Source organism: Phocoena phocoena, chromosome 5 (assembly GCF_963924675.1).
Source record: "Phocoena phocoena chromosome 5, mPhoPho1.1, whole genome shotgun sequence".
NCBI classification, from domain to species: Eukaryota; Metazoa; Chordata; class Mammalia; order Artiodactyla; family Phocoenidae; genus Phocoena; species Phocoena phocoena.
In genome coordinates this window covers 26,173,628-26,186,211 of record NC_089223.1, presented here as the reverse complement: position 1 = coordinate 26,186,211, position 12,584 = coordinate 26,173,628, and the positions used below count along the sequence as shown (strand labels likewise).

Genomic DNA, 12,584 nt, shown 5'->3' with positions numbered 1-12,584 from the left:
GCAAGTAATAAGACCATTTATAAAGATTATATCTGTAATTAGCCTCACATAAGGAAGTTTCTTCTGGTGCTTTTTCACTGAACTGCTAATGAAATACTTTAAAAATGTGTTTAAGTTTGAGATTTTTCCAGTAAAGAAAATCTTTCAGTAAAGAAAATGTGTGTGACAGCTACATGGGTAAATATTTTGGTAATACCTTATATTGATTGATGCATAGTTTATTCCTTCCTGATTGATGATGATCACTGTACTTCAAATATTTGACTGAATGGAAATCATTTGAGTAAATCATTCTTACAGGGTATACACATAAAAAAATGCCTTTATATTATTAAGGGAATCATTTAAAGACATTGTAAGGATTGCAGTCAGTACTTCTTGCTGAATAACCACAGCTTTCCTCTGATAAAGGCTAATAATCACCAGCAAAAATACTATTTGACAGATTAACATTTATTGATCTCACAAAAAGTTACTGCCTTTTGTGCTAAATACCAGCTCTAACATAATCGAATCTGAGAAATCATCTTTATTCCATTCTACACCTATAGCCCATATATCCTAAAATAAAAATCACTCATGTTGAAGTGAATTCTTACTGTGCTATTGGGAGAATTCTTTGCTGATCAGATTTTTTAGTATTTTATTTTTTGTCGAAAGAATTAAATTAGTAATAGTCACATTTACAAAATGCCATGGGGTAAACTCTTAGTTATTATTATTAACATTTTTAGAAAAGAATTAAACGTTGAACTTAGTTAAATAATTGTTTTCCAAATGGAATTTTTCAATGTACATATACCTTTAAAATGTTGAAATTCTAACTGTGCTTTCTAAGTTTGATTATTAATAGGTGAAAATTTGTATTTTCAAAAAACACAAAGCAAAACTTGTATATGTAACAGTTTCCTCTAAAAATTCAAATTAGCAAACTTCTAATTGTTTAGAAAATCACAAAAAATTATATTCCATAACCTCTTGGGGGTGGAATTTATTTATTTAGTTATCAAGTACATACAGCTATAAAATGAATCTAAATCTAAACTGAAACAAAAGTCCTGCTATATTAATAACTTATGTTCTGATTTGATAACGTTTTATGTTGATTAGTTTTTTCGGTTTATACAATTAAAGGTGATATCACATTTATTTGGATGGTAATTCTAGTGAAGTTTCCAGAAACTATAAACTTACACATGCGTTAGTGGTATTTCTTTGGAATGAAGCTAAAATGTTAAATATTTCAATCTTTATTAGAGGGGTTTATATAAAATTATAGCAATAAAAAGTATATTATAGTACAATTAAGTATAGCACAATAGATATATCTTCATAATTATTTTAAATATTTTCTCTTAAAGTAAATATGACCAATACATTTTACAAAGAAAATCAAGATTGTTATAATGCCTGATATTAAAAATTCCTGTTACAAGATTAGTCACAACTGCAATAATATTATGAGTTATTTGGTTTATTTTAAATATATGTTAAAACTATGCATGAGGGGCTTTCCTGGTGGCACAGTGGTTAAGAATCCGCCTGCCAATGCAGGGGGCACAGGTTCGAGCCCTGGTCCGGGAAGATCCCACATGCCGCGGAGCAACTAAGCCCGTGCACCACAACTACTGAGCCTGCGCTCTAGAGCCCACGAGTCACAACTACTGAAACCCCTGCACCTAGAGCACATGCTCTGCAAGAAGAGAAGCCACTTCAATGAGAAGCCCGTACACCGTAACGAAGAGTAGCCCCCGCTCCCCACACACAGCAGCGAAGACCCAACGCAGCCAATACTAACTAAATAAAAAATTAAAAAAAATATATATATATGAGCTGCAATGATTGTATCATGTTCATTATATGTTCATTTTTCTTAAAGTTCTCCAAAAATGTTAAGGAAAAATTAATAACAATATTTATATTAATAACTAATTGTAATATTAATTATAATGATAGATACATTCTTTTGTTCCAAGTATAACAAATTCTAAATACTTTTTGAGATAGTAACACATGAATAGTCAAATTATATAGAAAATAAGTAGTGATTACCAGGTTATTTATGATTCGTGGACATGCTGAGATACAAAATGAATTTGTTTTAGAGAAACCATCATAATTTTAAAAGTGTTTTTTTGTTTGTTTGTTTGTTTTGCGGTATGCGGGCCTCTCAATGTTGTGGCCTCTCCCGTTGCGGAGCACAGGCTCCAGACGCGCAGGCTCAGTGGCCATGGTTCACGGGCCCAGCCGCTCCGCGGCATGTGGGATCCTCCCGGACCGGGGCACGGACTGTGTCCCCTGCATGGGCAGGCGGACTCTCAACCACTGCGCCACCAGGGAAGCCCAAAAGTGCTTTTTATATGCATTTAACTTGGATTAATAAAAATTCCTTACTAAGTATGTATATGTTTCTGTCTAGAATATATTTTTAATTTGTCCAAGCTTGAGAATTGGATGGTTTGGAAACTGTTAAATCTGTGATATGCCACCTGCCCTATTTACATTTTTAACAGTTGAGTATTTGTTGACTGATCCCAAAGACAGCTACATGTTTTGTTGTTACCAGATGGATGAGATAGAATACCATGCATAACTTTACATTTATCTTCTTTGAGTGTCACCTTATTTGCATACCAATTAAAATAATATCTGTATTAAAATGGATAATGAAAGTTATCACATTTACATGATGTGACTGCAGTTTGTGAAATTTCCAGTAGATGCCCCCAGAGACCAGTCAACTCATTGGAAATCCTTTAAATTTAAAAAGAGCCTTTTCTGTATTGAAACTTTTTTCTTGCTCTATTTTGAAGTACATAGAAAATAAATTTAAAGTTCTAAAAATCTCAACTGCAATGGTTTATTACACAAAAATACGTATGAGTGATAGTAGTGTATTCTTAATCCATATCAATCGTTAAAAACCTAAGTGGGTAATATTAAGAAAAACGCTTTCAGTTTTCATTGTAAAAGCATTCTATATGCTTTTAAAGTAAAATCATTTAAAACATAATTTTTTTCCTTCTAATTCCTCTCTCTTTATGTATTTATGTGGCTAAAGAAATGCTATGTCCTTGTTTTAGCTTTTTAGGAAAGAAAAGTATCCTTTTCATACACACAAAAAAACTATAAAACATATCCATACGAGATATGAGTTTTATCAGTGTGTGTGTGTGTGTGTGTGTGAAGAAATGGATTTTTTCCTTCAAATTATACCTAATATCTACCTACACTGAAAAGTATGAGTAAGAATAGAGACTCACTTTATTCCATGGAAATTATATTAACTGAAGCTATTTAAGTATTCATTTAAGAGTCAATGTAATTATCCCGTCGTGATTCCAATAACATTTATCCCTACAATATGAATGTAAGGCTATTGTTACTGGCACATAGATAACCCACTGGTGACTTATAAATATTAACTTAATGGAATAAAAGTATTATCCTGACTTTTGATTAGGTATAGCATATCTTTTGAGTTTATCTTTGTCAGATTAAATAAAAGTTTTATGATCGTGTTTTAAAGTATTGAGCTTATTGAACTGCTTTTGAAATATTTTACTAAATGTGCAGCTTTACCTTGATACAGTATTTCAGTGTGACTTATGAAAAAATATGTTAAATATATTAATCATATACTAGAATGGTTGATAATGCATTTTCATTTTGAAAGGCCATGTAATAACTAGATAAATACCTAAATACAAAGAGAATAATGTAGACTGACATATCTATTCATTCATGTTTTTCATATTTGTACAGTATTATCCTTTTTTATGTTTGTTTTATGTTTGTCGGTGTTTTCCGCATTAGACTTTACACCCTTGTGTGGGAATTGCATCTATTTAATTTGCTTTGCACAGATGCTACTGGTTGTCTGCTCCCTCATTTTAAGGAAGGGGATTCTCTGAGTCACAAAATAACACCAGTCTCTTTCCCCAGTCCAGCGCAAATGTGGATTAAGATGGATAAAGAAAATGGCTTTCTTTTTTTTTTCTTTTTGATTGATTTACAATGTTGTGTTAGTTTCAGATGTACAACAAAGTGATTCAGTTATATATATATATGTATATTACAAAATATTGAGTATAGTTCCTTGTGTTATACAGTAGTTCCTTGTTGTTTATCTATTTTATATATAATGGTGTGTATGTGTTACTCCCAAGAAAGATAATGGCTTTCTAATTGGAGAGTGACATCATACTTGTATAATGATGTCAAATTTCTAAACAATCAATACAAATAAACCCAAAAAATGTGTGCATGATGAGGAGGAGAAGAAAACTTAACAATATTTGATATAATAGGAGGCAATGTGGTAAAGAGAAAAAATTCAGAATTTGTAATCAGAGAAACCTGAGTGTGAAACCCACCCCTGCCACTTATTAGCTTATATGATTTTGGGCAAGTCACAACCTCACTGAAGATCGTTTCTTTATCTGTAAAAATGGAAGTAGTATTTGTAGAGTTGTTGTGTGATTTAGAAATGATGTCTGACACATCATAGGCGCTCTATAAATAGTAGCTATTCAAAATGGTTTAAGGTAGAATTTAAAAATGATATAATATCTCCTCTGTGGCTGCTTAATAGAAAGCTCCCCATTTCCCAGCATCTCCACACATTCAACTGCTATGGAGTTATGTCAGATTGTTCAGATTTACTTTATTCCAGGATACAGATTTTTTTTAACTTAGAATTTTTGGGGAAGTTTGGATGTAAATTCAAAATATTTAGAATATCTATTGAATAATGCCTTTAAATAGTAATAAAAATCCATATGAAATGCATGACCACTTAATTCCATTCTTAAAACCATTCTTCTCCAGCTACATCCCTTAGCCTGGTAAAGCCTTAGGATACTGCAGTGGCAAAGATCTTCCTTAGGATGTAAGTTTCTAGATATTCAGCATATCTGTGAATGTCACAACTTCTACTTCTATGAATGGCCTCTTTTCTGTCAGGAGAACTCTCCTCAAACTCCATAATATCAAATCTCTCCAGAAATTTTACTAGAATTCTTAGCTTCCACCCAGTATAGTGACTTCAGGTCAAGGAGATTTTTCTTCTGATACTTAAAAAGAGCATGTTTTAATTTAGATAAGTATTTGTTTTAATATGTAAATAAAACCAAAGACTAATAACTTCATGTCCAAATGAAATAAATAAAATAATGAATTTGGATTCTCTTTGTATTTCTATTTGCGTTTTTTAAAAATTCCTTTTTGTAAGCAAGTAAACTTGGGCTATGATTCTCTGTTATGAAATATAAAGCCTGAGAAATTCACATATAATGGTAGATATTGACAATTTTATAAATATTTTCAGATAGCAAATTTAAAAGATGAAAATTATTCTGGCTAAAAGAAATGATATTCATTAACTATGAAGGTTGAAATAGGAACCCATTTAGTAAAACACTAACTGCTCTTTCTGGCTCTCAAATATTAGTAATGAGGCTTAAATAATACCATACGTACGTATGTGTGTGCACACAAAACTGTGTATAAAATAGAGATGATATCAGCATAGTTATATAGGCATTTTAAATACATGTCTATTTGAAATCTCTTTTGCAAAGAATGGTCTTTTTAAAAAATTTACTAGAAATTTAAAAAATTGATATTAATTATATATCATGGATGTTTTGAAGCTGAAAAATGTCTTGGGTACCAAGACAGTCCCTTCTGAAGCAGTTCATATTCTTTGCTCACAGGGAGCAAAAACTGATTCTGACCAAATAAAATGGAAATGATATTATTAGAAGGATATTTGGTAACTAGCTGAATTTAGGGGAGAACCCGGCTCAAAAGAACAGACATGGGACACTTGAATGGATCTAGGTAGCAAGAACTACTTGCAACTCTAGTCAGAATGTCGCTGCCAGGTTGACTGAGTTCCAGCAACCTTCTACATCTTTGTGTTTCTTGCCTCAAGATTCAAAGTCCTGGGAGAGAGGCCAGTGGCTTAATTTGGGTCACTGATCCACCCCTTGGCTAGGGAGTCTTTGAAATCAAGTCCCACCAAGATGACACACGATGTGCCATTTCCAAAAATACTTTGGAGTACTGCTGTCTGTGGACATGAAACTAGATACTGGGTGGACCAAATCCAGCCAAAGCACCTTCGTCTTCCAGGTGAGGGAAATAAGGCCTAGGGAATGATGTTCTGCATTTCTGTCCCAGCTGGGTTTAGAACTGAGATGGCCTCCTCACATGTACTTATTTTCATTGTTTAAATCAACGTTCTAATTTTTATTTATTTATAATTTTTTTGCCCCAGTATGCTTTCTTTACTCACAGGAAAACATGATGGCAGCCAAGGCATAGACATACAAAGGTGGCAGTGCTTGTTGTTGTTTTTTAATTGAAGTAGAGTTGATTTACAATGTTGTGTTAGTTTCAGGTATACAACAAAGCGATTCAGTTATATATACATGTGTATATATATATATATATATATATATATACACACACATATCTATATGTATACATATAGATATTCTTTTCCAGATTCTTTTCCATTATAGGTTATCACAAGATATTGAATACAGTTCCCTGTGCTATACAGTAGGTCCCTGCTTATCTATTTTATACACAGCAGTGTGTATCTGTTAATCCCAAACTCCTAATTTGTCCCTTTCCCCACCTTCCCCCTTTGGTAACCATAAGCTTGTTCTCTGTGTGGCAGTGCTTGTTTGAGGCAAGGTTGGATTTCCAGCCCCTGTCCCCTCAAACCTCCTTACCATCCCTCATACTGCCCTTTTGGGTACCATCTGGATGTCCCCTTCAGTCTCCTCAAACTCAAGTTATCTGAACCCAGACTTATTATCTTTCCCCAAACCTGTTCATTCTTTTGTGTTCCCCTCTTTAGCAAATTACCAAATACCCACACGTGACTCCTGTTGTCACCCTAGCTCTTCTCTTTCCATCAACCCCAACATCCAATCAGTCACCAAGTAATCGGTATTTTTATCTCCTAAATATGTATTGAATCCACCTACTTCTATTTATCCCCCGCCTTACTTCAGTTCAGCCCCCGTGGCCTCTCCTTTGCGTGAACACCAGAGTCTCCCGTTTCTTCTCCCTGCTCCCGCTTCTGTTCTCTTGGATCTGGTGTGAATTTCAGAGTCAACAAGCTCAAGCATGCTAAATTGAAAGTCTTTGTTTTTTTATGACTTAATTTTAATTCCTGGCCCTAAGCCTCGATCCTCCCTAGTGTAAAATTCCAATCTCATCCCTCTTAGGTAAAGTCAGTCCAATTCAGTGATTTGTCAGGTTATTCAGATTCTAACACTTCCCCTCACCCTGTTTTCCCACGTAGAAGCAACACAACATGGGTGCAGGGTAGAGGGAAATAGGGTTACTAGGTTTTGCAAATAAAAATACAACATACACTTCAATTTGAGTTTCAAAAAAACAGAAAGTTTTTTGGTGTAAGTATTCCCATGCAATATTTGGGGCATACTAATAATACTAAGAAAAAATCATTCGTGGTTTATGTGATATTCAAATTTAACTGGGTATCCTGCCCAGTTTTATCTGGCAAACTTCGGAGTGGGAGTTTGTCAGCATTTACTCCCAGGTCTTAATCTAGGACCTTGTGATAGACATTGAACTTGCCTCCCTGGTATCCATTTCTCCCTCTTTGCTAACATAACTCCAGTTTCATTTGGGAGCAGCAGTGTGCCCCAAAACAGGCAGGATATTTGTTTTTCTAGTCTCCTGCAGCCAGGGATGGCCAAGTGACACAGTCCTCACCCATGGAACCAAAGTGGAACTCCAACAGAAGTTGCAGGAATGCTTTTGTTTTCCCCAATAATGGAGAAAGACACAGCTGATGCCACCGAACTCTCCCCTTTCTTCTTGCCTTGAAGGTGGACGTAATGTCTGGAGCTGGGGCAGCCCTCCAGTGACCAGTGAGGGGAAGGATAAAATAATCCCAGAGGCATGGGCTTTGAACTTGCCAGGCCGTGGAACCAAGGCCAGCAGCTGCCTACCCTTAGGTGTCTTGTGCTGTGAGAAATAGAAACCTCTAGTTTTGAAGGCACTGTGAGCCGAGTTTTCTCTTCCTTGGAGGTGAATGCATTCCTCACCTATGGGATGCTGTCCAGGGGTCCGTCACTGATGTACTCTATTCGTCCTTTTCTGTCAGCTCTGGAAATATGCTGACCTGACTCTTTCAGTAGCTCCCCAGTGCTTCTTATCCGCAGAGTTACAGCTGTGTCCCCCTTCCGTCCCCAGTGGGCAGCGCATCCGACAGCCTTTTAGCACACATCCCCTTGCTGTGGCCAGCGACATTGTGGCAAACATACCAACCCTCTCTTCCCATTAACTCTTATGTCACACACTCGGAGCCCGCTAGACAATTACGGTGCTGGGCCTGTACCATTCAGAGGCTATGGGACATTGTGCGGGCTGATTCCAATCCTCTTCTGCTGAGAAAGTCTCTGCATTGACTTTTGCTGCCTTTCCATGCCCTTGTGTAGGGGCAGGGGGGTGGGGGACGGGGAGAGAGGACCTGGCCCTTCTGAGCATCTCACTGTTCCCTTCTCTACACTCTCAGCTAAAGGGCAGAAACAAAAATCTGTGATAGCTCATGTCCTCTCCATTTCAAATATTTTTGGTCAGCATTTTGACAAGATGGTGGTTTTTGACTTTTTGGCCTGGGACTGCGGTTTCCTTACTCTCTTTGTGAACTAGTTCTATAACAATAGGTGGCTTGTACTGGCCACCAGGTGCAGGAGGAGGAGGGTTGCAGTTCAGCTGGGACATTCCTTCCATATGATTTTTCTAAAAGACAATCTCTTTGACTCATTTCCCTGACCCAAACCCTTCTACGGCTCTATCCCACTCTTAGCTTGGAGTCCAAACTTCTTACCATGGCTTTGAGGTGTCCATGATCTGGGTCTTTCCCCCCCTTTTTTTTTTTCACTTCCCTCTCCCCACTCCCTTTCTCACTGTAAGTATTTTGTTCTAGACCTAAGCTGATCCCCTGAGTAAAAAATTATTGGTGATGGGAGCTGGGCATTTTTGTTTCATTTGTTTTTTAAACTCTGTAGGGTGAGTCTATTGCAGGACTTCATGTTTCTCAGAGCATCTTCACATACATAATTTTGCTTGGTTCTTAGAAGAATCCTGTGATGTAGGTAGGGCATAGATTAATACAGGTTAATATACACATTTCACAGATGAGAAGAAATGAAGTCCAGAAAGGTTAGAAAGAGCTGACCTCAACCTTGGGTGTTCTAATTCCAGACTGTCTCTACTCCACACTGAAATGCTTATTGATAGTAGTAGAACATCAAGTCAGTTCTAAATATTTAATTGTCTCCTATTTAAAAAAATGTAAAATAATTAGTATAAAGGTATATCATTAGGCCTCTTGCTTAGTGTAATAATAGCCACCACAGAGCTGTTATTCCATAACCCTGTTTTATTTCCTATATAGCAATTTTCATCATCTGAAATTATTTATGATTTGTTTGCTTATTTGTTGGTTGTGTTCTCCCACTAGAATATACACTTCACAAGGGCATTGAATCTGTTTGGTCTAGAACAATGCCTGGCACTTAGCAGGAAACTCAATAGCTATTTGTTGAATAAATAAATGGGCTATTCAATTGTCATTTCATCTCCTTGCGTATGATTTATTATTGTTAGAAGTGAAATAGTACATAACAAATCATTAAGTTAGTCCTAACTGAAAATAATTTTTAAAATATATTTAGCAAGAGATTTCAATAAACATTTTCTGCATAAATGAATTAATGAATGAATGAACCTCCATAATATACAGTGAAACCACTTAATAGAGCTTTGTTTTGATATTCGACAACACATTTAAATTTTGCTTGCCTTACTGGTTTTTTGCTTTGTTTTGGTGGGTGGCTAACATATTAAGTATTTTTGGATACTGTCAGTTGCTATGGTCTGAATGTTGTGTTCCCTAAAATTCATGTACTGAAATCCTAATCCCCAAAGCTGTAGGTCACTGGGGCTTTTAGAAGGTGATTAGGTCAGGAGGGTGGGGCGCTCATGAATGGGATTAGTGCTCTTATAAAAGAGGTTCCAGATTATTCCCTAGCTCCTTATACTATGTGAGGATATGACTAGAAAATGCCGGCTGTGAACCAGGAAGAGGGCCCTCAGCAGAAGGCGACCTTCCTGGAGCCTTGATCTTGGACTTCCAGCCTGCAGAACTCTGAGCAATAAATTTCAGTTGTTTATAAGCTACTCAGTCAGGGGTATTTTGTTATATCAGCCCAAACAGACTAAAACATCAGTCAGCTAGCTTATTTATCCTTATCAAAGGGAGCTCAGCTCTGGAACTGATATGTTTATAATGTAATTTCACTAAAATTACTGTATTTAGATAGTTCTTGGCATCTTTCATTAAACTGAAGTTGTTCAGTTATAAGTATTTGAGGTCAAGATTGTTTTCAGCGCTTCCACTGAGGGAAAAAAATGCAGCGTGATTCAACTTTTAATTATTATAAAGATCAAAACACTGCACAGATTTAAAGGATTAAAATGACGTGTTCAGTGTTCTGTTCTTATTCCCAGTTACCGGAACTCGTACAAGAAGAACATCTGTGTGGACATGCTGCGAGATGGTTATCATAAGTCTTTTACTGAGCTCTTTGCTCTGATGGAGAAGTGGGATGCCCTGAGGGAGGCTGCAAAAGTAAGGTCCCTCTTCTGGCTGCAGAGACCCCTGGAAGAGCAGCCTGACAAGCTGGATCACATCTACTACTACCTGACCAGGGCCGAAGCAGCTGAAAGGAAAGGTGAGTGGATGGATTTGGGGAAGCAGCACTGCAGAAGGCAGAACAGTGAGCGCCTGAGGGAAGGTTCCAAATTGTTTCAAGTATGAATTTAAAACATTGAGACACCTTAGCACAATTCAACCTAGTCAGCTAAGCATCTAAATGGAATAAATGGTAGAGAACGCTGAATCACAAGGCTGGCCAGACACACAGCCATCCTGGTATTGTCACTCTAAGCCAGGGAAGACGATGAATAGCACCTAATAACATCTCCAGGGCTTTCCAATGTATTAAAATCTTTGGTATCATTAATTATACATCTTTCCATAGTTTTTTTTTATATATAATCTGATTATTGACTTTCACTGAGGAGACACTTTCAGAGTACTATAACTTGACAATTATACTTATTTTCTAGTATTTGTATAATGTAATTTAAAGATTTTATCCATAAGTTCTATAGATTTCTATCAGAGAATTTTTATTAGTGAATAGTGAGGAGACATAAAAAGCCTGCAATTTACAATTACGAATAAAATTGTTAATTTTATATTTTCTATCACATCATCTCTAATAAATTCCTTTTTTTTTGGTATCCTAAAAATTTCCAGAAAGTCTATATGCTTCAAGTATTGAAGAAAATATTTTAATCTCTACTATAATTATACCAATATTGTCATAAGTATTTATTTACATATTCATAATTGGTCATTTTATATAATCAAAGAAAGGAAATCCCAAAAGTTGGCATATAAATTTGGTGTTTTCACCAAACAAATCCTTTTGTTCAACTTTTTGTGTGAAAACACCATAGGACTCAAAAAGAGAAGCTCAGGCCACAACATGACGATGTCTGTACTTCATTTCAGGCCTTTCTATGGGAAAATAGAGTATTAGACAACGTTTTGTTAGCCAGTGCTGCAATGTGGAAAATTGATAGGGACGTAGAAACAGCATCAGAGGGGTAGCAGGAGTCTTTTAGCCTCTATAGTGTAGTCAATATACATATTTCCTATCTGGTTGTGACCTGACTTAAAAATATGAGATATACAAAAGTCCTAACAACACCACATGTGAACTAGAGTGTGTGTGTGTGTGTGTGTGTGTGTGTGTGTGTGTGTGTGTAGACAAGAGGTGATTATTTGTATAATGAAAATTATTTAACTGCAGAACTGACTTTAAAAATAGAGTCCTTTGGTGAATTTTAAAATGTGATTTACATATAATTTCTCAAGAAATTAACTGTTTAAAATTTTTAAATGCTATTGTAAGAAAACCTACATTCTAGTGTCAGCCCCAAACTCTGAAATGATATTTTTACTGAAAATAGAATTGATCCAGATGAAATTTGCTCATAGTCATTTTCTAAGGTGAATTAATCACATTCACTAAATGTTTTAAATAGAAGCATTCATTTTAGTAGCATAATATGAGCCAAACACATCACTAGTCATAAAGTGTCATAAATATGAGAAACTTGTCGTAAAGCATTTTGTAATTGTAAAGAAACTAAATGCCAAATAATCTGAAGGTAGAAAACTTTTAATTTGTAATCTTTTATTAAAGAAAAGTAAATATACATATAAATTAAAATGATTCTCCAATTCCAAATATTTTAAAAGTCCAAACTTTACAATAGCCAATGTCTTATACACATGGTACAAGTAATGACATATTTTCTTTACTGAGTGGTTTATCATATATTCATGGTAACTGAGGTTACATTTGTTAAATGGAACAAAATTACCTCTTGCTCAGAACAACTCTTCTGTAAGGTAATCGACTTCAAAATGCAGTGGTTTTTGCCTGGTTAAA

At 35.6% G+C, this 12,584-nt stretch overlaps 1 protein-coding gene across 1 annotated transcript in view; it reads left to right on the top strand.

Annotated features, from left to right (window-relative positions):
- The window catches only part of TTC29 (tetratricopeptide repeat domain 29), a 157,135-nt gene that overhangs the window by 23,555 nt on the left and 120,996 nt on the right, over nt 1–12,584 (top strand). The window contains exon 3 of the mRNA XM_065877199.1: nt 10,567–10,790. Coding sequence (XP_065733271.1) covers nt 10,567–10,790 — 224 coding nt within the window. The remainder of the gene's footprint in view (nt 1–10,566; nt 10,791–12,584) is intronic.